Below are 26507 nucleotides of genomic sequence, written 5' to 3'. Positions count from 1 at the left end.
TGCTCTTGAGCCAATGCTCTGAAGACTCTATTAAGTGACACATTTTTTTAAAAGCTGTTTTCCCATCCTACTCAGATTTGGGTAAAACTACCCCATTGGAGACCATCTGCATGGTACAACGCTCACAGACATGTGTTACAAGAAACATAGAGCATTTCATGTTTCAGTGAACCCCTACAATAAAATAATAACCTCTCCTTGTGTGAAGCAGAGTGAGGCGCCTATTTTGTAAGGCTTTGAAAAATTCCTCTTAACAGTTTAATCTATGTGCTGTGACTGAACTTGTTTTATATTAATTTTCTCCCTCTCTTCTACAAAAAAATAAATTTAAAGCAGAGCATCGGTTACACTTTTGTGTTTTATTTATTTTGAGATTTCCTGCCCTTCGCCCTAAGGTCACAGTGTAGGTTACATAGATGATGATCAATGTATTAAAGACAACCATGTATAATAGTCCTCTCTAGCTTTCAGAATGCACAAGAGCCCAGGGCTAGGTCAAAGCTCTGGAGAGATACAGTGGTACCTTGGTTCCCAAACTTAATCCATTCCGGAAGTCCGTTCCGAAACCAAAGCGTTCCAAAACCAAAGCGCGCTTTCCCATAGAAAGTAATGCAAAACGGATTAATCTGTCCCAGACTTTTAAAAACAACCTCTAAAACAGCAGTTTAACATGAATGTTACTATCTAACGAGGCCATTGATCCATAAAATGAAAGCAACAATCAATGTACTGTACTATAAAATAAATAAGAGAGTATTCTTCCTTGCACTGAAGATAGTCATTGTTTGGGTGGGGGGCTTTTATCCATTTCTGCAGTCGCTCAATCAATCAATCAATCAGTAGCTGAACTGGGTTCCACACAGCCACAAAAACAAATTAACCAACCAGAAAAGCCTCAAAAACAAAAACGCAAAATAACTAGCAAAAATAAAACGCCAAACTTTGACTTCTGAAATGTTTGAAAACCAAGGCATGGCTTCTGATTGGCGCAGGCACCCCTGAAACAATAGCCGACAACCGCATCAAACGTTCAACATCCAAAAACATTCAAAAACCGGAACACTTACTTCCGGGTTTTCAGCATTTGAGAACCAAGGTACCACTGTACTTGATTGGAATAGGAACCCAGATTCTATCACAGCATGAATTTGGGTAGTTTTTAGGGGGTCACAATACTTTGCTGTTCATGTTGCAAGAGACCAACACAGCTGAATGTCTTCAGATCAATAAAACTAACATTTGCCTAAATTCCTCACATCCTTTCCACAAAGGTGTAGTGTGTTCTAGCTTTGGCAGTTGAACAGGTACTTCTTTCTCTATCTCATACCACGCCTCCATTTAGTGCACAATGCTTAAAGCTAATATTTTCACTTAAGCGCAACCCAAATTCTATGCAATTTATACAAGAACCTTCTAGGAAGTGTATAAATTGTGCCCTCTATATTTGTTTTGCTTAAGCTCCTGCAAAGAGCTGAAACCATGTCTCTGGCTGCCAGCTTTCTGCTCAATGTCCCCCCCCTCCGCCCCCCCAAAACAAACTTTTGCTACTGAGATCTAACCATGCATTGTGCATTTAAACAATCGGAACAAAAAAGCCAGAAGCTTTTATTTTTAAGAAACTGAAAACTGAGGTTTTGACAAAGCCAAATTTCCAATTCTACACTTGGGTGGTATGACTAAAATGCAAACGACTTTGATTATTCCTAAAAACTACTATTTACATAGGCTTAAAAGACTCAATTCTGTTCTTAACTATTTTAATTGCAGGTATTTATTTATTTTTTAAAAAATTCTCTAGTCTATTGTTTTTTGAATTGCATTGTTTTTTGTAACCCACTCTGAGTTCAGTGGAAACTCGGAAGCCTTTGAACTCGAACGTGTCAGCTCCCGAACGATAGAAAACCAGAAGTGATTGTTCCGATTTTTGGAAGCCGAATGTCGGGCGCAGCTTCTGATTGGCTGCAGGAAGCTCCTGCAGCCAATCAGAAGCCGCATTGTGGTTTTCAAAGCGTTCCGGGAGTCAAACGGACTCCCAGAATGGGTAGAATTCGAAAACCAAGGTACAACTGTACAGATAATTCCCATTTCACACGAGGATTCCGTTGCAGACCCCCACGCACCTAAATCTTCCCCACCCTGTTGTGTCCCTTTTCATGACATCTTTATGATGTCATAAAGACTACTTCCGGGTCTGGCGCTGTCATTCGGATGCGCCTAAACGGGGAGTTGCCTGTACTATAACAACATCCATTGGCTCCTGCTTCTGCCTGGAACACCGTATCACGCTTTGTTTTTGCAGAGTGCAGTTCTTTCTCTCCACCGACGACTGTGATCCTCCTTATCCTCTTGTGCTTTGAGGCTCTCCTCTTTCTAATCTTCACGTCTGTAATGTTTGGAACGCAGGTACACTCCATCTGCACTGATGAAACGGTGAGTACTTACCTGATCTCTTGCTCCCACCCCCAATTCTGTACAGCGCGTGAATTTGCTTTATGCTAGTAGGTGAGTGCCACTTTTAAGAAAAACGCCTTTCCTCACTTTGATGAGCATGTTCCCCAGGCAGTCATGTGTAAAAAGTTTTTTTATGAATGGTAATCAGAATCGTCTTGCAGTTTTCTTTCACTCCACCAAATAGACTAGAATCTCACACAACAGTCTGGTATCTTAACGGCTTCTGTAATTCCAAGTTCCCAGTTTTCACTGGGTTGTAGCAAAAGTCAGTTCTACTCAGAGTAAACCCATTGACATTAATAAACATCACTTAACTATATCAGTGGGTCTACACTAGGCAGAACTTGGTTGGGTACAACCTATTGTCTCTTATTACTGTTCACACCTCGATGAAGTGACATGCAAAGACGATATGAGATACATGGTAGAAAGCCATTTTTTTATTCACGTGCAGCTTGAATGGGGCCTGCAGAGGAGCTGTATCCTAAAATAAAAATCTTCACCATCCAGTTAGGTGGGAAACATGCAAATTGTTGGACCATAGTGTGTTTGATTAAAGTGGATGTCTTGGGTCTCTGCCTTCTGCCCCTTTCAAAGGAGAATTGTGAGGAACTATTACGTTATAGTATTGAGCTTCGCTCGGCACACCTGGAGAAAACCTGTAGACTCTGCATCCTTCCACAACTTCTGTGTCACAGGATGGATGTGTCTGTGTTACGACACGGCTGCCAAGGGGTGTGTATGGATATTTGCCCCTCTTCCTTGGCTCCTCCCTAGTAGGATGTTATTTTTTGTGTGTGAATTGACAGCTGTAAATAGATGCCACTCTGACCCCAAATAGTCATTTTTGTCCTCTGCTTGTTTCCCCTCATAAATCAGAGGGAAAGGCCTGTTTATTTCCTTTGTTGATATCCATTATCAACGCAGGTGGCGCTGTGGTCTAACCACTGAGCCTCTTGGGCTTGCCGATCAGATGGTCGGCAGGTTGAATCCACACAACGGGGTGAGCTCCCGTTGCTCTGTCCCAGCTCCTGCCAACCTAGCAGTCCGAAAGCATGCCAGTTCAAGTAGATAAATAGGTACCGCTGTGGCGGGAAGATAAATGACGTTTCTGTGCGCTCTGGTTTCCGCCACGGTGTCCCGTTGCACCAGAAGCGGTTTAGTCCTGCTGGCCACATGACCCGGAAAGCTGTCTGTGGACAAACGCCAGCTCCCTCGGCCTGAAAGCTAGATGGGCGCTGCCACCCCATAGTCGCTTTTGACTGGATTTAACCATCCAGGGGTCCTTTACTTATATAAAAAGGTTGTCATGCAGCTATGCTTGGCAACTTAGTAGTATCTTTAAATAATGATGATAATAATAATAATAATAATAATAATTATTATTATTTATTTATACCCCGCCCATCTGGCTGGGCTTCCCCTGCCACTCTGGGCGGCTTCCAACAAACATTAAAACACATCAAATATCACATATTAAAAACTTCCCTAAACAAGGCTGCCTTTAAGTATTTTCTAAATGTCAGGTAGTTGTTCATCTCTCTGACCTCTGATGGGAGGGTTTTCCACAGGGTGGGTGCCACTACCGAGAAGGCCCTCTGCCTGGTTCCCTGTAACTTTGCTTCTCACAGTGAGGGAACCGCCAGAAGGCCCTCGGCGCTGGACCTCAGTGTCCGGGCAGAATGATGGGGGTGGAGACACTCCTTCAGGTATACTGGACCGAGGCCGTTTAGGGCTTTAAAGGTCATCACCAACACTTTGAATTGTGCTCGGAAACGTGCTGGGAGAGAATGTAGGTCTTTCAAGACCAGTGTTGTGTGGTCTTGGCGGCCGCTCCCAGTCACCAGTCTAGCTGCCGCATTCTGGATCAGTTGTAGTTTCCGGGTCACCTTCAAAGGTAGCCCCACGTAGAGCGCATTGCAGTAGTCCAAGCGGGAGAGAACCAGAGCATGCACCACTCTGTCGAGACAGTCTGCAGGCAGGTAGGGTCTCAGCCTGCGTACCTGATGGAGCTGATAGACAGCTGCCCTGGACACAGAATTGACCTGCGCCTCCATGGACAGCTGTGAGTCCAAAATGACTCCCAGGCTGCACACCTGGTCTTTCAGGGGCACAGTTACCCCGTTTTTTAAAAAAGCGCTTCTGCGAGCATCTTCTGCAAAGGGCCTCTCCTACAGATGATGAGCTAATATTTAACTATCCATTGCTATGTGTGGGGAGGAAATACTTGGTTCTTGGAGTAAACGACTTTGAACCAATGAAAGTGCATAAATGGAGTCAGAACCTGTAGTGTCACTACTTAATCTCCTACACCCACCCACATCCTACCAGGTGAACATGTCTAAGTTCAGCTGCCTAAACTTACATGTCATGCTGTGATTCTAAGCATATTTCACTTTATGTGGGATTTGCTCCCTAGTAAGCATGCTTAAGACCGCAGCCCCCAGGCTGCAGAGGGATTTGCTTAAGCATAAACCTTCCAAGAATTCTATGCTCACTTTCAGGTTAACTGCATTGTTCTTATCCATGTTTTCTAGGGAGCTGAACGTAAGTTCAGTGCCAAAGCAGAAAGAGTTAATATGAATTCTCTTCAAAGAAGAAACTGTTCTATACAGTCATACCTTGGTTTTCAGACAGCTTAGTTCTTGAACGTTTTGGCTCCCGAACGCCACAAACCCGGAAGTGACTGTTCCAGTTTGTGCACTATTTTTGGAAGCTGAACGTCCCATGGCTTCCGATTGGTGGCAGGAGCTTCCAGCAGCCAATCAGAAGCCGCGCTTTGGTTTCTGAACGTTTTGGAAGTCGAATGGACTTCCGGAACGGATTCCGCTCGACTTCCAAGGTACGGCTATACAGTACTGTTATTTTACCCAGTCACTGCTTCCAATGTCACTCACATTTGTTGTCGCTATGAAATTTTAATTGGGTGCTCTTATTTATTCAAACTATTTATATACCACTTGACTACCATTGGCTTTAAAAAAGGTAAAAATCAGTTAAAACTGCAAAATTAAACTTCAATTAAAATGTCTGCTGGAATATAAAAGTCTTCAGTAGGTGCCAGAAGCTCAGCATCCATAACAGAACAGCATGCAAAACTCCAGCAGCAGCAGGCAGGAGTTAAAACACAACAAAATGATTCTGTATAAAAATGGCAAGTTACTAACTGATGGCAGCAAGCAGAAGGCTAAGAGATATTAAATGACTTGAGCAAAACAAAGTTGTTCACCTGGTGCCAAAGAGACGTCAGATTCAGTAGCGGGTCAGTTTCTCTGAGGAAGGCATTCCAAAGCCATGATGCCATAGCAGAGAAGGCCTTGCCTCATGTGTGTGTATAGGGGGAATGACACAGAGAAGCACATGGGGGGGGGGAGATCTTGATACCTGGAAAGGTCCATGCAGAAGGCAGTCCATAAGGTACTCGGACATCTAGAAAAGTTACAACTCATATTTTGAATACAGATGCTCATATATGTGATCAGCTTTAGAACGGCTTAAAGTAAATCTTGACAAATTGCTGTCAACACACACGGAGTCGTACCTTGGTTTTCGAACGCCATGTGACTCGAACGTTTTGGCTACCAAACGCCGCAAACCCAGAAGTGAGCGTTCTGGTTTGCGAACTTTTTTTGGAAGCCGAATGTCCAATGCGACTGGTTGTGTCCAGGAAGCTCCCGCAGCCAATCAGAAGCCACACCTTGGTTTTTGGAAGTGGAACAGACTTCTGAAACGGATTCTGTTTGAGAACAAGGTACAACTGTATATATATGCCTCAAATGTTCAGACAAAGGGGGGCATTATGTGCTTTCTAGATGTTATTGGACCCCTATTCACACCAGCATCAGCTAGCATAGCCAGGGGCCAGAGAGCTTCGTATGTCATTATGGGACTGGAAACTTTATCATCGGTTCCTTTCCAGCACTGAGTTTGCTTTTTTACTGCATGCTGAGCTGTCGTTTTCTATGCACAGTCCTCCAGAACTACAAAATTTCTTTTCTGGGTAATTGCATGTAAATCCAGATCCCACCGATGTAAATATGAAGTTAGACTTTGGGGTCTTTTTTGTGCCTCAAGAGCATCACTTTGCACTTACTTGAATATCGTTTTGCCATTTTGTTGCCCATCACCTAGAGATGCTCCAAAAGTTCTCCATTCTGCTTTGGATTCCACCATCCTTAGTGCATCCTGCCAAACTTCGTTAAAAGATCAGGTTATGCTTCCAGGCATGATGGCAAACAGTACTTTACCATCACAAGCATCAAGGCAAAGGCAGGATTTCAAACTGTGGCCTAATCTTGCTTTGCGTAAGCCACAGTTTACTAGGTTTGCTGCAAGCAGAAACTTCTGAATCCCTCCTCTGGTTGAATCCCAAAGGAGAAGAGGGTGTGTGCAGGTCCCAGGTTTATAGCTGTTCATAACAGTAAATCATGTTTTGCTGTTACAACTGAATCCATTCAGTATCTACTGGCTCACACACCTGTTGAGACTCAAATATTGTTAAGGCAGAAGTTGGCTTTCCAGAAGCCGTGCTACTTCATTCTCAGCAAGGCTTATTCTTCGATACGCTTCATAACTTTATCTTACCTGGCTCAGAAATTAGGCTATGATGAGTCTGTGGTTAGCCCAATTTGCCTCCGAATCTCTCCCTTAAAAAAAAGAAGTGTTATATTTGTTGGTAAAGCGGTTGGTTTTCAAGTAGAATATTTAGATGAGCAGTTTTACATTTGCATATGAATGTCATCCAGACCCAGCGATCGTTAGTTGAAACACATTGCCTTTCTTGGTTTGACTTCTCGGATGTGTCAGATGTTGGCATCTCTGCGGTGTAAGCAGATGAAAATAATCCACCTGGCTCTCTGCTGTCGCCAGGTCCTCCTTCAGATGACCCTTTTATCCAGAGGTCCTACCATCTCCATGACTGGGGTTCTGCCTATGATGTTTCTTAAATAAATATTTAGCTGCGTCTGTGCCTCCAGCAAATCTCTCCTCCCATCTCTTATCTCTATGCCTTAGCGATTTCTGCATTTTGCCAGAGGTTTTTCCATCTCCCCACCCGCCCATTTCCTTCCGTTAGCAAGATTTCTGTTTTATTAAAGAAACACATTTGCAGCTCTTTTTGTATTCATACCAGTTCTGATTTATTGATTAATACAACTTTCTGTACTGCCTTTGACTCCAGGAAGCGCCACAAAAAGACACCAGAGTGTACTAATCTCTCCCCCGAATCATAAAACATCTACAAAAAACCTTTCAGTAAAATAGGAATATAAACTACAGGATTCAGGCTGCTAAAAACTGGCATTAATGACCTGGAAAAGCCTGAGCAAATAAGTTTTTGAAGTGTTCCAGAAGCACCCATCAGTTGATGCCTGCCTAAATTGGAGTTTATGTTCTGTTGGATCAATTTTTTAATAGCGGCTATAAAGCAATGTTTGGCCTTCCCGACACTCCCCTTCAACGTCCTTTTTAACTGATCTCCACCCCCCTGCCCCTTTTTTGAGGGATGGCTGCTTCTGGAAATGCATTTGACTATGGGGCACTTTCTAGGCAATTCTCTTCTGGTGTGTATACGATGAATTTGATACTGTTTTAATTGCTCTTCAAGTGGCTTGAAATTGCTCGCTGCTCAGATGAGATCCAGTCACTGCTGAGCATTTAAATCAAGGATCACCTTCTCTCTCCTTGGCTTGCATGGCTATTTTTAGGCAAAGTCATTTGTGTGTGTGTGTGTGTGTGTGTGTGTGTGTGTGCATAGAAATATTTAGAAATACAGGACTATTTTCTTTGCCACAGTGTGTACACTTAACCACCATGACACATTTTCTGCATAATTAACACCTGTTATCACATGATCCTTTCTGGCTATACCCAAGATTTCAGTATATTTCCAGGTCCCCATTTTGATAAACGTGACAACTGTAGTTCCCCTGTGTTTGGCTTGGTATTGTGAGGGCCCAGCCCCAGCTTCCTTTGGCTCTGTGACTTGGTTCTCCCTAGAGTTTCTCATTTTATTGCACTCTGTCCTTCCTACCTTTCTAAATGTCATTGTGAAAAATGGGCCTCAAATCTTCATACAGTGGTACCTTGGTTCTCAAACTTAATCCGTTCCGGAAGTCCGTTCCAAAACCAAAGCATTCCAAAACCAAGGCGCGCTTTCCCATAGGAAGTAATGCAAAATGGATTAGTCCATTCCAGACTTTTAAAAACAACCCCTAAAACAGCAATTTAACATGAATTTTACTATCTAACGAGAACCGTGGATCCATAAAATGAAAGCAATAAGCAATGTACTGCAGCCACACAATCAGTCAATCAGTAGCTGAACTGGGTTCCACATACAGTGGTACCTCTACTTGTGAATTTAATGGGTTCCAAACGCACATTTGTAAGTCGAAAAAATTTGTAAGTCAAATCCCATAGGAATGCATTGGGAGAAAAAATCGTAAGTAGAAGCAACCCTATCTAAACCGCATCCAAGATGGCGGACGGAGCTCCATTCGTAAGTAGAGTTATTCGTAAGTAGAGGTACCACTGTAGTCGCAAAAACAAAACAAAAAAGCCACAAAAGTGCAAAATAAATAGCAAAAACAGATACCTGTAGACCTCAACGTGGCACTCAAATTGGAAGCATGACACTCAAAACAGAGCACGTACGGCTTTCAAAAATAGTTCGCAAACCGGAACACTTCCTTCCGGGTTTGCAGTGTTTGGATTCCATGTTGTTTGAGCACCAAGGCGTTTGAGAACCAAAATACCACTGTATTTTTGAAAACCGATTCACTCCCAGTGTTCAACTCTACACTTTGTGCCGGTGTTATTCCAGATTTGGAGTCATGATTGCAAATGCTAACACAGAAGTGGTCAGCAAACAATTGGCATGCTATCAGAAGCGTCTGTTTGCTCTCCCCCTAACTGTTCCTAACCTAAACTAATGGGGTACCTTTTTCACTTTGATGTGTGCTTCGTCTTTATCCTGCAACTCTTTCCCCCTGTTGACACAGCCTGTAGCTTCCTAGTCAGGAGATTCAGTGGGGCTTCAAAAGCGGGCATTTCTCGAACTTCCTTGTGGAGAACTTGGAAGCTGCTGGAGGGAATTAACCATTTGCACAAAACCTTTTGACTTCCGTATCCAATGCTTTTATTTGGACAGTTCCTAAAACTTTCATAACAGTTATATGACTTCCTCTTTGTTCATAAATTTGCTGCTGGTTTGTGTACGCTCTTTTTCTATCCTTTTGCAAACTCACAAAGTGGGGAAATGTTCAGGGAATTGGTTATTTTCCTGCTCCAGCCATTTGATAAAAGGGTATAGGCAAGAGGGGCCCTTTTTCCCCGAAACCAGAACTACAAAGTTTAAGTTCCTGACTGAAAATGTCATGTTTCTGTTTTCAGGGAATAGAACAGTTGAAAAAAGAAGAGAGAAGATGGGCTAAAAAAACAAAATGGATGAACATGAAAGCAGTATTTGGCCACCCGTTCTCTATAGTTTGGCTTAGCCCATTTGCCACTCCCGATCAAGGAAAAGCAGACCCGTATCAGTATGTGGTCTAAGAATCCATGAACAGCATTGCCACTAAAACACAAAACCACATTTACAGCACTACTGTTATTCTACATGAATGTTTCAAACAAATTTTTTTAAAGAAAAAAAACGCCTATTAAATGGCTGATGATGGCAGAGAAAAGACAAAAAAAAGCCCTGTAGTCTAAAAACAACAACTAAAAAGAGAACTCTTCGGTAATTCTTTGTCTCTGGTGGCTGAAGCTTTTTTTTCTTTTCTTTTTTAACCTGTTAACTTTATGGGTCTGTTTTGGTTTCCTCTCTGCTTTCTGTATGACATAACTAATGGGAAGGGTGTGTGTGTGTGTGAATCTCTTTTCTTGGTGCCCGCCTCCAGTCTTTACACACCCTGACTGGCACCCGAGTGACAGTCTGTGCCAACAGTGCCATCTCGCCACGTAACAAATTATGGACTTTGGGATGGCATCTGACGCTTCTGGTGGGCTGTGGGGTCTCTGGGTGTTGCGATATTCCCTTCCACCCCCACCCCGAGCTAAGAACCGAAAGTGATGGAAGAACAAACGTTCGAGCCCGTCAAAGGGTCCGCTAATAACAAAATTGCCGAGCTTTTAATGTCTCAAACCTATTGCCGACATTACCGTACTTTGGAAAGCTACAGAAAGGATTCCATCTCCCCACCCCCTCTTCTTCTTTTTTTTGGTTTGGTTCCATCCTCTCCCTGGTTCCTGGGTTAAACGGCGGAAGGTTTTTGTCGGCGTGTGTGGGTTTTGATGCCTTACGATTGGAGGAGGGAGAAATCTTTTATTTCCATGTATAGAATAGCAAGAGAATGTCTGTCCTTGTTTTGGAAAATAAAAATGAAAGGAGGGATGCTTATTCAACAGTGTTCATATGTATGTAGGCTTGCTGGTCCAAATGAAAACCTAAGCACAGGACGTTTCTGTAGATGCGTTGTCTTTTTTTAAAAGAAATATTGCCACTTTTTTATATCTCTGTAAATGTCTGTCCTCCTTTATATTTATACATATTATATATTTTACATTGGGGAGATGTCAAGTGTTAAAAGGATCATGCATGCCTTCTGTCATGGCTTTGTGGACGGCAAACTCTGTATGTAGTAAGATCTGGGAAACAGGGACTTGAGTAGAGGGCATTCTGTATAGAACAAAAGCGCTAGAATTAACTAGATTACACCCGAAATGACTTGAGCCTGTAACATTGTTTTGGGTTTTTTTGTTTGGTATCTCGACAGGGATTTCATTGTATATTTTGGATCCGAAAAACTACTGATTAGAGCCATCACAGTAATTGCAAAAAAACAAAACAAAACAAAACCCAGCACTATAAAATGGTAGAACTGCAAATAAGCTATGCTCCTGAATTAATTCTCTTGACTGAATCAAAGCCGGGGTGGGAATCAGTGAAGGAGGCTGAGATCTGTCTCGTTTCAAAACTTTGTGAATGCTGCATCTTTTCAATTCTGTCAATGCTTCCATATGGGAAACAAATGCAATAAACTTTTTCTGAACACTGTTCCTGTGCCTTTTTATGTTGTTGTTGTTGGTGTTGCTGCTGCTGTTGTTGTTAAACATCTTTGAACAACCACTTGCGCCCAAGGAGGTGCAAGGAGGAAGAAAGTTGGGTACCAGAATTTGGGTTTAAATCACGTCTTTTTTTTTATAATGTTTGAAATCAACCGTACACCGACTACTCATTTAAATTAGTTTCCACCGACTTGGTTCAATGAGTAAGCAGATATGTCTGTAACAAAATCTGTTTCGCTGCTCAACAGTTGGGTGTAGAAGTGTCTCCGTTGCTATAGGAAAGCACATAGTGGATTAGCCGGTCTCACTGTGCGCTTAAAGTAGAGCAATTTATTCGGATGAAAGGTGCCTTTAGCAATTGCATGCTTTTTAACAGTTAGGAAAGAAGGAGGGGATATATATTTTTCTTTCATAAGATAGTTCCTTCCTGCATTGAGCCTGAAGCCTTTTTGGCAGCCCTCGGCAACATTCAAGAAAAAGCATCTTTAAAATTTTTTTTTGGGGGGGGGTGTCTTGCCCAATTAGTGTATAATACACATTGTTTTTCTCTCAGCAGAGATAAATATCTCACAATAGTTTATTGATCAAGCTCCTTTCAACTGCTCCTTCCCTTTTTATTTATGCCTGGACACTGTAAGGGGGGAGGGAACAAAAAAACTTCAGGAGTCTTCACACCCCTAACTAGAAAATTCTATTTATGCTGTTATTAGCAGGTGGTTAGTTAGCCGTCTCCCAAGATCTGTGGTTTTTAGCTGCTGGTGATGAATAAACCCCAAACTTTTCTCTTCTGCAGGGCATAGAGCGGCTTAAAAAACAGGAGCCAACGTGGGAAAAAGTCAGCGGCTGGGAAGGGATGAAAATGGCTTTCGGGGGTGATCTTTCACCGAGGTGGTTCAATCCTTTTTCAGACCTGAGTTGCAAGAAGGCTCCTCCAGCCGGCACGGCGACAGTGGCTCCTTCTGAGATGGCGGTCCAGGAAGCTTTTGAGCAGCTTTCTCATCAAGAGGTGGTTGTGGGTGTGCTAGACGAATAATGTGTCCTTGCAGATCTCCTCCGTATGCTTCTGTAACTCGAGCACTTGAGCCTCAGCTTCTTAAGAGATTGTGACGCATGAAACCAATGAGGCTTCCCTTTTCCTTTATCCAAGGACCTCGCTTGACAAGAAGCGGTAAACTACAGCTACATTCCTGCGATGATGACCTACTGGTGGCAATGGAGGATTTTAACCAAGCTTCCGTAACTCAAAAAAAAAAATTAACGGGTTGTCCAAAGTTGACCATGCCTAAAAATATGCAATAACGAAAACTTAGCTTACCGTAACTCTTACTTACCCATCAGATCTGGTGGTGAGCTCTCATGAAAGGCTGGCCAAGAAAATGGATTCAAGGACAAAAATTCAAGCCCAGTATTGGACTCTTGGAGACCAATGAAATCACGTTATTCCCGCTCACACCATTGAACATATGTAAGTGGATTCCTCAGGAAGTATTAATGGGCTATAAACGGTTGGGTTTTGCCACATTACTGTGGCAAAATAACTATAAAGATTAGGTTTAACAGCCCTCTCCCCCCCCCAATAAAAAAACCAGCATTAGTACAGCTAAGCTGTAGATACGTAGTATGTAAAAACTACATTTTGGGTGTTGGTCTTCTGTGGTTTGGAATCTGGCATTAGACCATTTGCAGTGGTCTAATGTACAGTGGTCTTCGGGTAACATAACTTTCGGGTTGCAAACACGACAAACCTGGAAGTGTATACTTCCAGGTTTCATCGCGCATGCGCAGAAGCGGCGCCTCTAGATGTGGACTTTTCGGGGTACGTACGGACCCCCGGAATGAATTAAGTTCATATCCGGCGGGTCCACTGTACTGACAGATGCCCCATTGATCTACATTTATTCCAAAGAGTAATTTGCAGCACAGAGAGTCTCTGGCTCCGAAAGAGAACTGTTGCCATTGTGGTTCTGGCCTGGTGTATGTAGAAGCTTGGAGGCCAAAGCACATCTTTTTTGTAAAGTGTGTTTGTGAGGCTGGTTTATCATAGTAACTTGGCTGATGGCTTTGAATGGCAGAGCCTTGAGTGAATATTCTCGTGCATCTCAAAAGGGTTAACTTTCAGTGTTGAGGATATATGTAATGCATCATTTCCAAAAACAAGAATGTGTCTGGAAGAGATGCATGGCTTCTTAAATCTTCCCTTTTAATGCCAGGTGCTATAAAAAAATAATCTACTAAGGGGATATTTGTGTTTGATGCTGCTTATCAGTTGGGAAAGCCCATTTAGCACCTTATCTGTTGTCTTTTTGTAAAAATAGAGGGAACAGGGAGAGCTCTATGATGGATGAGCTCAGTATAGCTAGGATCTAAAAACAACAACCACCTACTTTCTTTTCTCTGTGCTTTGGGGTCTTGTGTTGCTTTTAAGTCTCGGCTCCCACCACCTATTAGGGCATAGCAAACCACTTTTTGAAACTGAAGGGAGTTTCTAAAGGAGCTTACGAGGAGGAGAGCGTCCTGATCAAAGGAGCTGTGTGACATTTAAAGAAAAAAAAATGGTTATCCAGGAGTAGCTCTTTGGATGCTAGCCTATTACAGTGGTACTGTGGTTCTCGAACTGCTTGGCTCCTGAACAAATCGGCTTCCGAACGCCGCAAACCTGGAAGTAAGTGTTCGGGTTTGCGGACGTTTTTCGGAAGCCAAACGTCTGACGCGGCTTCTGATTGAGTGCAGGAAGCTCCTGCAGCCAATTGGAAGCCGCGCCTCGGTTTTCGAACGGTTTCAGGAGTTGAACGGATTAAGTTTGAGAACCAAGGTACCACTGTCTTAAGACTTAAAGCTTTATAGATTACAAAATATAATTGAAATGTAGCTAATTTTAAAACGGGAAGGTAATTTTCAGGTATCAAAAAGGGAACTAAAAAGCTCTCGGAGATTCCCACCGCTTTGGGACTGAAGTTAAGCTAGGCCTAGGGCTATCTTGTAACTGGGAGTATATGTGTGCGTATCCTTTTTAACTCCTGCTCATTCCTCCCCGGTCCTTTTTGTGCATACTCTTCTCCCCACACCTTACAGGACATGAGCAGGGCTCTGTGATGCTCTCAAGCCGGGGATTGAACCTGGGGTGTTCTGCATGCAAGGCATGTGTTCTGCCACTGAGCTATTTCTCCGTTGCAGTTTAGAGAGTTAGGCAGACAAAGGGGAAGGGAAATATAGGAGCGGTTATACCTTCGCTCCCTTCGAAGGTCGATGCACGCTTTCCAAGTTACAACTTGCCAGCCTTCAGTTAAATACTTGCTTGATTCTAAAACAGTATTTCATTTTAGAAGGGATAATGGAGGTATATAATTGGAGGAAGAGAGGCATTGTAGTTTTATAAATGGAAATTGATAAATATACTGTATATATATTAAAATGGCAGCTGTCAAAATATTTGGAATTCCACAATACATAATATGTGAGTTCCTAATTCAAACCTAAGGACTCAATGAAGAAAAGAAGCACAGACTGCCATGTGCCTATTAAGTGTGTGGAATTCTATTCCAGTGGGATTTTATTAAGCATAAAAGCATTGGCCAAATAGAATGGATAGATCTGCAGTGATGATTCTTGGCAACCTCTCCTGCTACATGGCAAAATTTTCAACTCTCCTTCTGGCTTTGTGTCTGGGAGTTGCATTTTTAAATAAAAAAAAATAGAATAAGACAAGGAATTCTTTGAGACTTGTATTTGTACCATGTTTGATGGCTGAAGTGTCAAATAAATATGGGAACATAGCAACTTGCTACTCAACAGTGATCCTAGCTCATATTTGCTGGTTGTCTTAGACCAGGGTTCCCAAACTAAGGCCCGGGGACCAGATGCGGCCCAATCACCTTCTAAATCTGGCCCACGGACGGTCCAAGAATCAGCATGTTTTTACATGAGTAGAATGTGTCCTTTTATTTAAAATGCATCTCTGGGTTATTTGTGGGGCCTGCCTGGTGTTTTTACATGAGTAGAATGTGCCCTTTTATTTAAAATGCATCTCTGGGTTATTTGTGGGGCATAGGAATTCGTTCTTTTTTTTTCAAAGTCCCCCCCCCCCCCAGATCTGAGGGACAGTGGTCCGGCCCCCTGCTGAAAAAGTTTGCTGACCCCTGTCTTAGACTAGGGGGACCATCGCAATCCATTCAATAATCTATATTTTCCCATGAGGAGCCTCTCCACTTGTATCAGTAGAGCATCCATTGGCTAAATGCCTATCAAGAATTCTAGTTTTATTGCCCTAATAAATAGTCCTGAGCGTGGGGAATAAATAAGAAAATACAGCGTTAATGTGTGGCCTTGAATATGAATTCCTGCCCATGAACATTTCAGGAAATGCTAATTACTCAAATTCTTTAGTTCGCCATTTATGTGGGAAATCATGCCTTTTCAAAATGGACCTATGTCGTGCCTTTGCTGGCAGGATTGGGGTTGTTTTCGTGTTTTTTGCATTCCAAAGTACTAGTGTTAAATCGTTCGGCTGCAGTGCTAAGGGCTTAAAGTGAGAACTACCTAACAATTGTCAGATTTCTGCTTTGACGCTGCCTTCATAAGGTGAATGAAGCAAGAGGCAGGCTCCCAAGGAGGTGCTCCATGAGTGGAAAGCAATTCCACTCACACAAATTACGCACAATTTCTCCTTCCCGTGGTTGCCAGGGGATTGAAGGGGAAAGCAAGAGAGCCCTTTTCTGTGAAGGGAGCTCGGTTGTGTTCTCTGAATAGAAGCTAAAATCTAAGACATTGAGGTCTTGTGACATTTATTAGTTTTTGACAGGGGTGCTGCTATACCTACCTGTCCTGTTGGCACAGGGGTGCCAACTTGGATAAAATACAGTCGTACCTTGGTTGTCGAATGCCTTGGTACTCGGACATTTTGGCTCCCAAATGCCGCAAACCTGGAAGTGACTGTTCCAGTTTGCGAACTGTTTTCAGAAGCCGGACTTCCGACGGGGCTTCTGATTGGCTGCAGGAGCTTCCTGCAGCCAATCAGAAGCTGCGCTTGGGTTTTGGAAGTCGAACGGGCTTGTGGAACGGATTCCGTTCGACTTCCAAGGTATGACTGTATTGGGGGGCCCAGGTAAGCCCCACCCTGCACAACCCATCACAAGACTCACGGCATATACACCATTTGAATGGCAAGGCCCATCAACTGTGGAGGGGCTCAGCCACCTCAAATATTTTCTTGGGGGTGGGGCTTGAAGGGACCTCGGCCCGTAGGAGTTGGCTACGATGGTCATACACCCTCTAGCGGTGGATTTCCATCCTTCCCCTTCCATCTTTTTTCAGAATTAAAAACGGGGAAAATTGAGGAATAAATGCTATTTGGGATTCAATATTTTAGCAGGAGCTATCTCCCTTACACTGAATAAAAGTGCCTTACTCAGGTCCCCAGGCCATTTTATAAAGCTTTACAGTTTTACAGAATACCAAGGTTAATTGACCAAAGCTTCTAATCTTGCCTTCCCCCTTTCCGAACCCAAGTAAATTTGGACACTATTCTGTTCATTTATCGGAGAGACTTTTAGGCTTGAGCCCAAGAAGGTACTTCACACCAAATAGCCTCTTGATCTGAGATCCAGTGTTTACATTTCTAGGTGTATTACCAGCTACTGTGAATAGCTCAGTTGAAGCCAACAGAATTATCCTGCCTTAAGCAAAGTATCTTAAGTATTTGCAGAAGCAGGACCTTGGCTGCGTTGAAAGTGCTCTTGTGCATTCAACTCATCATGCGCCGCAATATTGTGCAACCAGTGACCCCAGTGTTTGCTTGAAACCAGAAGTACGTCTTAAATAAGCAATGCATCTGTTCTGGAAGCTAAAGGTGCCTTAGTTTCAAAGGCTTTAAATAAATGATGGGCCGGAAGCCAGCATGCAAGAAAATATTCTTTTATTTTCACGAGCAGACTGTGCACTAGCCTATTCTATGCAACGAAAGAGTGTGTACATTTACAAATCTCACGTCTTCTATTTTTGCTCTTTGTACCTCGTTTTCTGACTTTGACTGTGTAACAGTACTTATTAAAGAATCAATATTTTCATCTCACACCTGCTGTTTTGTCTTTCGTTGCTGGTGGTTGTGATGATCTTTCCCCCCTCCTGTGTTTTTTAGGGGTCGGTTTATAGCCGCACTAGTTTGCTTTCACGTTCGTAATATACCGCAATCAGGCCTACAAACGATGTGAAGTAAGAAAATGGCAGAAGAAGCCGCATATAGTCTAAAAGGAGCAAGAAGTCACAAGGATTGCTGACATATTACACAAAGCTCAGAAGTGCATGCGAAAGGAAAACAGAGGCCGCTCTTTTCCAGAGCCAGCTCTAACCCACTCCAGATTTCACAGATCATGCTCTTAGTTACCATAAGCTGCTAAATCGCCACACATGCAAGAACAGATTTGAATAATCTCTATTAAAAATTCCCATTAGCTAGAATCAAAACAGCTTAAGCCACTTTAAACTCCCTTAATATCGCATTTATGTCTCTCACTCTCCTATCTTTGGGCACATAATCAAGACTTCAGGCAGCGTCAACAAGGCTCTTTCCTTGCACACACCGCCTGATGGTGTTTTGGAATGACATCTACTCTGTGATTGAAATAATCTTTTCCACAGTTATTCCTTTCAGCTGGGTGGAGTTCAGTTTGGCCACGATCTTCTTCAGCCCGGCCCTCCTTGGTGCGCACACAATTTTCGATTTAAAGATTCCACCCGGCGCTATGTTCCTACAAAGGATAAAAAAAATAAAACGACAAAGTCACATAATCATAGCTCTTTGTGTGCTAGATTCCTTGGGGGGGAGTGTATCCACAAAGAAAAGCCCATGCGAAGGAGCTCCTACACAAGTAGGATTGCCCTTTCGGTGCTCTCCTCGAATCAGGAGAGGAATGAAGAGGAAAATGCCTGGACTTGGCTTCATGATTGAGGGCTCCATTTCAGGTCATGTTTACCAGCTACATGCTAACCACAACATGGTGCACATGAATTGTGTGAGATATTTGTGGATCTGTCAAACTGGGTATCTTCCAGTCCAGGAGAGACGAATGAGAGATGTTGCAGAGATGTCCCTCTGCATCAAGTCCATCATAGCTGCCAAGTCTCCCGTATTCCCCAGGAAACCCCCGTTTTTCCAGCTGTCCCCAGCCGAAAAAACGGATTTTTTTGTTTTTCCCCGGTTTATTCTGGTGCGGCGGCCATTTTGGAACTGGGCGGAGCATGCTCAGAAGCGACTTTTGATGCTGCTTTGCCCAGTTCCAAAATGGCTGCAGCACAACTTCTGGTGCAGCGGCCATTTTGGAACAGGGCAGAGCAGCATCAAAAGTCGCTTCTGAGCATGCTCCGCCCAGTTCCAAAATGGCGGCAGTGCTACTTTCGGTCTGCTACTTCCGGTCCAGTCCCTTATTTCTCAGGCCGGAACTTGGCAGGTATGAAGTCCATCATTTACTTTAAAGTTATACAGGGCTTGGGAACGGGCACCTTAAAGAATGCCAACTCCTATGTCATCCTTCCTGTAGTCTCCTCTGGGGATCCATCTATGGGTCCCCTCACTTTTAGAGATGAATCAGATTTGATTGGGGAAGAAGACCACCTTGGCCGAGGAGCTGCATCTCTTTCCTTCGGGAGACTGATATTTTTTTGTGGGGTGTGTGTGCGTGCTAGGCAAAAGGCCTTTTAAAAATTATGTTACTGTTACTTTGCCAACTGCCTCAGAAATATTCATACTGAAGGGCTGTACGCAACTCAAAAAACAACCAACAGTCTGACTAATCTTGGAGAAATGATGCTAGACAAGTCCAACATGGCACTTCTTAAGTTCTTAATGTTCCATCTGGTTCGTTAAAGGTAAAGGACCCCTGAACAGTTAAGTTCAATCAAAGACGACTATGGGGTTGCGGCGCTCATCTCGCTTTCAGGCCGAGGGAGCCAGCGTTTGTCCACAGACAGCTTTCCAGGTCATGTTTCCAGGTTAACAATTACCAGACGTTTAGAAGGCATCTCAAGGCAGCCGTGTTTAGGGAAGCTTTTAATGTTTGATGGATTTCTGTATTTTAATATTTTGTTGGAAGCCGCCCAGAGTGGCTGGGGGAACCCGGCCAGATGGACGGGGCATAAATAATAAATTATTATGTGGCCAGCAGGACTAAACTGCTTTGCAACGGAAACCAGAGCAGCGCACGGAAACGCCATTTACCTTAGCACCACAGTGGTATCTTATTCATCTACTTGCACTTTGATGTGCTTTCGAACTGCTAGGTTGGCAGGAGCTGGGACGGAGCAGCGGGAGCTCATCCCGTCGTGGGGATTCGAACTGCCAACCTTCTGATCGGCAAGCCCAAGAGGCTTAGTGGTTTAGACCACAGTGCCACCCACATCCCTTTTGAAGGGCTGTATGCAACTCAGACAAATAACCAACAGTCTGACTGGTCTGACAGCATGCACACGAAAGCTCATACCAATGACAAACTTAGCTGGTCTCTAAGGTGCTGCTGGAAGGAATTTATTTTGTTTCGACTGAGTAATCCTGTGAGTGATTACTGCAATAGAAGGGGGGAAAGAACTCTTACAATTTGAAGTTCTAGACTGAACTTCTCCTTTAAGATCCGGGGTAGGAGGTCAGAGAGACAGTGCCAGCAAAATAGTACACAGCATGTCGCCCCCTTTTGGCTACAAGCACCTTACCCTTGATCAAACGTTTCCATCGTAAAGATGCCAAGGCCTTCTACGTGCAGTTTGCAGTTTTCCAAGGGAATGCACAGTGTGTTCTTGAAAATAAACGCACAGGTAAAATCCTGGTTAATCTTTGCGGTGTCTGCCATCTGCAAAACAAAGAAGGGCCGCTGAAGAACGGATTCGAGGTGAAGAAAGGAAACGTCAAGTGCATGCAAACCACGTTCATATAAAAACAATAGGAAGGTTATGATTGTGGATGTTCGTCATTCACGGACAGCTGCTGAAGGCACAACATTGCGGGGAAAGGGAGCTGGGTAGGAGAAAAAATGCAGAGTTCAAGCCACCCCCTTGCTTGTGTTATAAAAATGTTAAGGTCTCAAATATAGAATAAATATGTGCACACACATCTAAATATATAAACCATGTGTCTGAAATAGTATGAGAGAGCAATCCTGAAGCCATTTTGACTCTCCCAATGACCTCAAATATTCCTCTGCAGTAAGGGAGGCAAATGGGGAAAGCCTTCCCATTTGTCTTTTTGCTTGCAAATCCTATCTTAAGAGTGCATTTGTGTATGAATAGGGTGAGCCTGTGACCTGGATTCAGGAACTAAGGTATTAACCATCACAAAATCATGGCCAGACTGGCCAGGTAATCCAATCAGTGACCATTATCAGGTATCCTGGCAGGCAGGATTTCTGCTGTAGACTGCCTCCTTCTGTGATGTATGTATGATGTTTTTTTTTGAGGGGGTGGTCTTGGGCTACAGGGTGGGCAAGTCTATAGAAGGGCTTGCGCACCATTGTTCGGGGTTCTCCTCCCTCCTGTATGTGGTGGGGACCCTGTTGCCAAGAGTTCATTTAATAAAGATCAGGCTTGCTTTGCTTCTCAATATATTCTGGTTGGCCTCTGTTTTCTCCTACCAATAGGGACTTACAGACTCTATACGGGCTCCGGAATACCCCATAAGGGGAAGGGAGCAGTTTTTCTCAACACTTGCCTCTCTTTCCCCTCCAGTCACCCTCGTAGATGCCCAGGTAAGTATTGTAAGTGCGTGATTTCCTTGTTCTGACAAGGTCTGCTATGGAAGGGAGTTCCACCGGCTTGGGGAGAATTATAACCTAGCAGATGTCAGTTCCTAGTGGCCAGTTCTGAGACCTAGACCGGGCACCCCCAAACTGCCGCCCTCCAGATGTTTTGGCCTACAACTCCCATGATCCCTAGCTAACAGGACCAATGGTCGGGGAAGATGGGAATTGTAGTCCAAAACATCTGGAGGGCCGAAGTTTGGGGGTGCCTGACCTAGACTGACTGGGTGCACTGAACCACCGTCACTCCAAAAGTAAGACTAGGAAATTATTATGGGTCTTGGGGCTACAACACAATTCCTCTGAGCCCAATTCCTGTCCCATCTCAACAGATGAAGGAAGCCCTAAGGCAGCAGTGTTTGCCATGCTAACTAATATATATAATTCAGTGGAGCCCCTTCTCCATTCACCTATTTATTTTATTTATTTCTCTTTCCAGCTCATCTGCTCTCGGGTTTTACATAAACTGACCACCCTGCACCGAGCCAATATTATTTAACTCCTTACCTCCACTTTCAGAGGTGGGTACTTGAAGGTTAAAGACAACTCTTCTGTGAGCTTCTCGTTTGTTTCTTGAACCTCAGCAATAATGTTGACGTTGACCAGAAGTTCATCTTCTACTGACGTCAGGGCTTTTAGGTAAGCATCAGCCGGTATTTTCAGAGGGATTGAATTAACTGCACCAACGGAAAGAAGAGAGAGCTAGGAAGAGAAACAATGGAGGAGGAGGAGGAAGCCTAGCGTATGGGATGGTGTTATCGAGTATGACTTTTTATAATTCGAGTTATAGAATTTTTAGAGATGGAAGGGACCACAAGAGTCATTTAGTCCAACCCCCTGCAATGCGGGTGTCAGGGGGACTCCCTACAGGATGCCTCCCCCGTCATCCTGACCAGCACTTCACCCAGCGATAGCACGAGCAGCGAGTCAGGAGGAAGGAAACGAGGAATGGAGCGGAATGGAGGGAGGGCTCAGAGACGCGTCTGGTCGAGGGACAGCAGGAGGGGCTCAGCGAGACGTTATTTTGCTCAAAGGTGGCAACCCTATTCCTCGGTGCCTCCTGCTTCCAACTGGAAAGCACTACAAATGAGCCAGTGAGAGAGTGAAAGACCTGGAGAGAGAAGTTACAGAAGGTCTGCAGAAGGTCCCAAGCTCATTCTCTGGCATCTTCAGAACCCTGTCTGAAACCCTGCAGGGCCACGGAAAGTCAGTGTAGACATTACTGAGCTGGATGTAAAAGGTAAAGGACCCCAGACAGTTAAGTCTAGCCAAAGGTGACTATCGGATTGTGGCTCTCATCTCCCTTTCAGGCTGAGGGAGCCACCATTTGTCCACAGACAGCTTTCTGGGTCATTCATGTGGCCAGCGTGACTAAATGGCTTCTGGTGCAATGGAACCAAAGCACACGAGAACGCCGTTTACCTTCCCGCCACAGTGGTACTTATTGATCTACTTGCACTAGCCTGCTTTTGAACTGCTAGGTTGGCAGGAGCTGGGACAGAGCAACGGGAGCTCACCCAGTCGCGGGGATTCAAACCGCCCACCTTTTGATTGGCAAGCCCAAGAGGCTCAGTGGTTTATACCACAGCGCCACCCGTGTCCCTTTTGACCTAGATATACCAATGGTCTGACGTGGCCATTGGTATATTCTCAGTGTTCTAACTCTGCAAAAGGGACAATAGAGCTCTGTACATTGCTCAAACCAGCTGTGTTTCCAGCAGCGAGACGAAGCTTGAGGCTCTCCTCCTGTAGGGAAGTGGGCAGCAATCATGGGATCAAAAGGAACGTTGTTTAGAACAGCTGTTTTCAGGTATACACACCTGCCTTGTCTTTTGTTTGGACAGTCTGTTTGATGGTGGCAAGGCTGGCCTCCACTTTCCCAGTATACGATTCTAACTGGCAAGATGCTGCAAGGTGGACCGTCCAGGAACCTGCAGACTCGTTCGTTATAAGAAGATTCAACTCAATTGGCTGCCCCGGCCACAATTCTTTCTCCCCTTCCATTCCAAGTTTCAGGTTAGCCTTGAGGGGTTCGGGGGCAGGTGTCACTTCACAGATTCCCAGGTTGTTAGACTGCAGATAGGAACAAGCCGTCTCCACAGCTTTCCTTTCTTCGGGACTGTCTGGAAAAACAGGAAAGCGGGGAAACAATTGACCCTGGCGTCATTAGAAACATTTTCCGTTGTCAGCTGCATGGCATGGCCATCAGAGCAAAAATACCCTTTGTTTTAATTTGGGTCAAATATAAAGAGCATGGCAGGTCATGCTCACTCTCTCAGAATGAAGGCATGCCACCTGAATCTCTAGCCAAAATATTTTATGAGTGTGTATAATTTCTGACTTAAGGACACTTCAAACACTACCTGTTAGCCAGGTTTCTGTGAAGTGTAGAGGATGGCAAACCCAAATTAGCTATCTAACAAGCATGGCTGAGAGATATATGGGTTCCCAAACATGTTTGTCTCATTAATCCATTACATTTTAGGACACACTTTGCAAATCTGAAGGTTCTGTTTTGTTTGTTTTACTAGTTTAAGGCAATAAATCCCACCCATTTCCGAGATTGAGGCTGAATCCTGACAAGGCAGAAGTACTGTTTTTGAGGGACAGGGGGCTGGGAGGTGTGGACAAGGACTCCCTTGTCCTGAATGGAGTAACTGTGCCCCCAAAGGACCAGGTGCACAGCCTGGGAGGCATTTTGGACTCGCAGCTGTCCATGGAGGCGCAGGTCAATTCTGTGTCCAGGGCAGCTGTCTACCAGCTCCATCTGGTACGCAGGCTGAGACCCTACCTGCCCGCGGACTGTCTTGCCAGAGTGGTGCATGCTCTGGTTATCTCCCACTTGGATTACTGCAATGTGCTCTACATGGGGCTACCTTTGAAGGTGACCCGGAAACTGCAATTAATCCAGAATGCGGCAGCTAGACTAGTGACTGGGAGTGGCCTACGAGACCACATAACACTGGTCCTGAAAGACCTACATTGGCTCCCACTACGTTTCTGAGCACAATTCAAAGTGTTGGTGCTGACCTTTAAAGCCCAAAACTGCCTCGGTCCAGTATATCTGAAGGAGCGTCTCCCCCCCCCCATTGTTCAGCCTGGACACTGAGGTCCAGCTCCGAGGGCCTTCTGGCGGTTCCCTCCTTGCGAGAAGCAAGGTTACAGGGAACCAGGCAGAGGGCCTTCTCAAGTAGTGGCAACCGCCCTGTGTAACGTCTTCCCATCAGATGTCAAGGCAATAAACAACTACCTGACTTTTAGAAGATACCTGAAGGCAGCCCTGTATTGGGAAGTTATTGATGTTTGATATTTTATCGTGTTTTTAATATTCTGTTGGGAGCTGCTCCCAACATTTCCTCCCCTGACAGAAAATACTTCATGTTTTGGTCACCTTCAGGAAATTTGTATTGGCCTGTGATGTCTTCACGAGTGTCCTTCCCAACAGCTTTGGTGCTGATGCTCTTCCCTATTACTTTGGTTTCTTCACGCAGTTTGGTGTATGTTTCCTTGCCGTCCACATTCTTTACGAGCCAAAAGACTCTGTCTGCATTCACTTCAGCAAACACAAACTTGGAGTCATAGGGAAGATAGACTTCTCCCTTTCTGATTGCATTTACTGGAGTGGGGCCACACTGGTAAATCCCTGTAAAAAAAGCAACAACCAACGTCAGCTGTTTTACTATTTGTATGTTCACCCAGAATTCAATGGCAGCTAAATAATGGCAATAACTAATCTAAAATTACAGCTCCAGATGTGCTATGTTTTCAATTAACCTACACTTTCATTTATAGGTCTTCGTCGCCTGCAGTTGTGTGTGTCTATGAAAATACTTTGATCATGCCAGAAAGTCCATAGAAGTTGTCTGTTCTAAGATTATACCGAGCTGGGTCTCAGCGTGGTAGAAAAGGTGGATATTAGAATATGTTGCCGGGCGGGGTGGGGGGGACCACTGTGCCACATTTTCATAATTCACGTGACCAAACCAAACTTCTTGCATGGAATCATATCGTGTATTGGGTTGTGAATTCAATTCTGACAAATCCCAAATTCTGAGACAAATTGGGTCACTTTGGGAGAAATTCAGGAGTCTTCCAAGATGAATCAAATGCACTTCAAGGTATCTGCAACTCACTAAATCCGCTAGCTAAACTTCAGGGCCACCTTGAAACTGCCAGCAGTCCAGAGAACTCAAGACTATTTCTTTAAAATTGTTACATATCTCCAAGCTCTCCATATAACGAAAACACCAGAAGACAAGATGGGAAAGAAGGGGGGGGTTGGGACTGAGAGTTTTAATTTTCAACCAGGAAATATTATCATACGTGGTATTTTCAAATAAAAACACTGAGCAAATCTGTCTACTTCCAAACGTTAAAGAGTTCCCTTGCGTGCACACACAGCATCTGTCTGCCTGAAATTTGGCAGGCTTCATCTGCACAGAAGACATCCATGCCTGCAAATTTCAGCCAATTCTGCAAAGAAAGAAAAAACCACAGGCATCCCAGTTATGGCCTTAATAATGTCTTAAAGGTGCCTAGCCCCTTTACCAGCTCCATCTGGTATGCCGGCTGAGACCCTACCTGCCCGCAGACTGTCTTGCCAGAGTGGTGCATGCTCTAATTATCTCCCGCTTGGACTACTGCAATGCGTTCTACGTGGGGCTACCTTTGAAGGTGACCCGGAAACTGCAGCTAATCCAGAATGCGGTAGCTAGACTAGTGACTGGGAGTGGCCGCTGAGACCATATAACACCGGTCCTGAAAGACCTACATTGGCTCCCACTATGTTTCCAAGCACAATTCAAAGTGTTGGTGCTGACCTTGAAAGCCTCGGCCCAGTATACCTGAAGGAGCGCCTCCGCCCCCATCGTTCAGCCTGAGGTCCAGCTCCAAGGGCCTTCTGGTAGTTCCCTCACTGTGAGAAGTGAGGTTGCAGGGAACCAGGCAGAGGGCCTTCTTGGTAGTGGCGCCGCCCTGTGGAACACCCATCAGATGTCAAGGATCTGATTTTTATAAGACATCTGAAGGCAGCCCTGTTTAGGGAAGTTTTTAATGTCTGGTGTTTTATCGTGTTTTTAATATTCTGTTGGAAGTTGGCTGGGGAAACCAAACCATGGGTATAAATAATAAATTATTATTACTGTTATTAATACCAACAAACTTGTGTATAAAAGTCATTATATCACAGTATTTCAGGATTGTAGTTCCTGTTAC

General features: G+C 44.2%; 2 protein-coding genes across 7 annotated transcripts in view; one reads left to right on the top strand and one right to left on the bottom strand.

Moving 5' to 3' along the window:
- ZDHHC3 (zinc finger DHHC-type palmitoyltransferase 3) overlaps nt 1–12822 on the top strand; it is a 40155-nt gene extending 27333 nt beyond the window's left edge. For 4 of the 5 annotated variants that reach the window (XM_035129272.2, XM_035129269.2, XM_035129271.2 and 1 more), the window contains 2 exons: nt 2300–2430; nt 12311–12822. In XM_035129272.2, coding sequence (XP_034985163.1) covers nt 2300–2430; nt 12311–12550 — 371 coding nt within the window. In that variant the 3' untranslated portion in view covers nt 12551–12822. Of the gene's footprint in view, nt 1–2299; nt 2431–9843; nt 11657–12310 lie in introns of those variants that run through there. The other variant, XM_035129274.2, reaches the window with a different exon arrangement.
- A 4602-nt stretch (nt 12823–17424) lies between these two features.
- TGM4 (transglutaminase 4) overlaps nt 17425–26507 on the bottom strand; it is a 36172-nt gene continuing 27089 nt past the window's right edge. Inside the window, exons 10-14 of one of the 2 annotated variants that reach the window (XM_035129672.2) lie at nt 24685–24936; nt 23114–23416; nt 21801–21970; nt 20215–20351; nt 17425–18260 (exon numbers count right to left, since the gene is read on the bottom strand). In XM_035129672.2, coding sequence (XP_034985563.1) covers nt 18119–18260; nt 20215–20351; nt 21801–21970; nt 23114–23416; nt 24685–24936 — 1004 coding nt within the window. In that variant the 3' untranslated portion in view covers nt 17425–18118. The remainder of the gene's footprint in view (nt 18261–20214; nt 20352–21800; nt 21971–23113; nt 23417–24684; nt 24937–26507) is intronic. The other variant, XM_035129673.2, reaches the window with a different exon arrangement.

The sequence above is a fragment of the Zootoca vivipara genome, chromosome 12, assembly GCF_963506605.1.
Source record: "Zootoca vivipara chromosome 12, rZooViv1.1, whole genome shotgun sequence".
In the NCBI taxonomy this organism is placed as follows: domain Eukaryota; kingdom Metazoa; phylum Chordata; class Lepidosauria; order Squamata; family Lacertidae; genus Zootoca; species Zootoca vivipara.
This window is presented reverse-complemented; position numbering and strand designations above follow the sequence as displayed.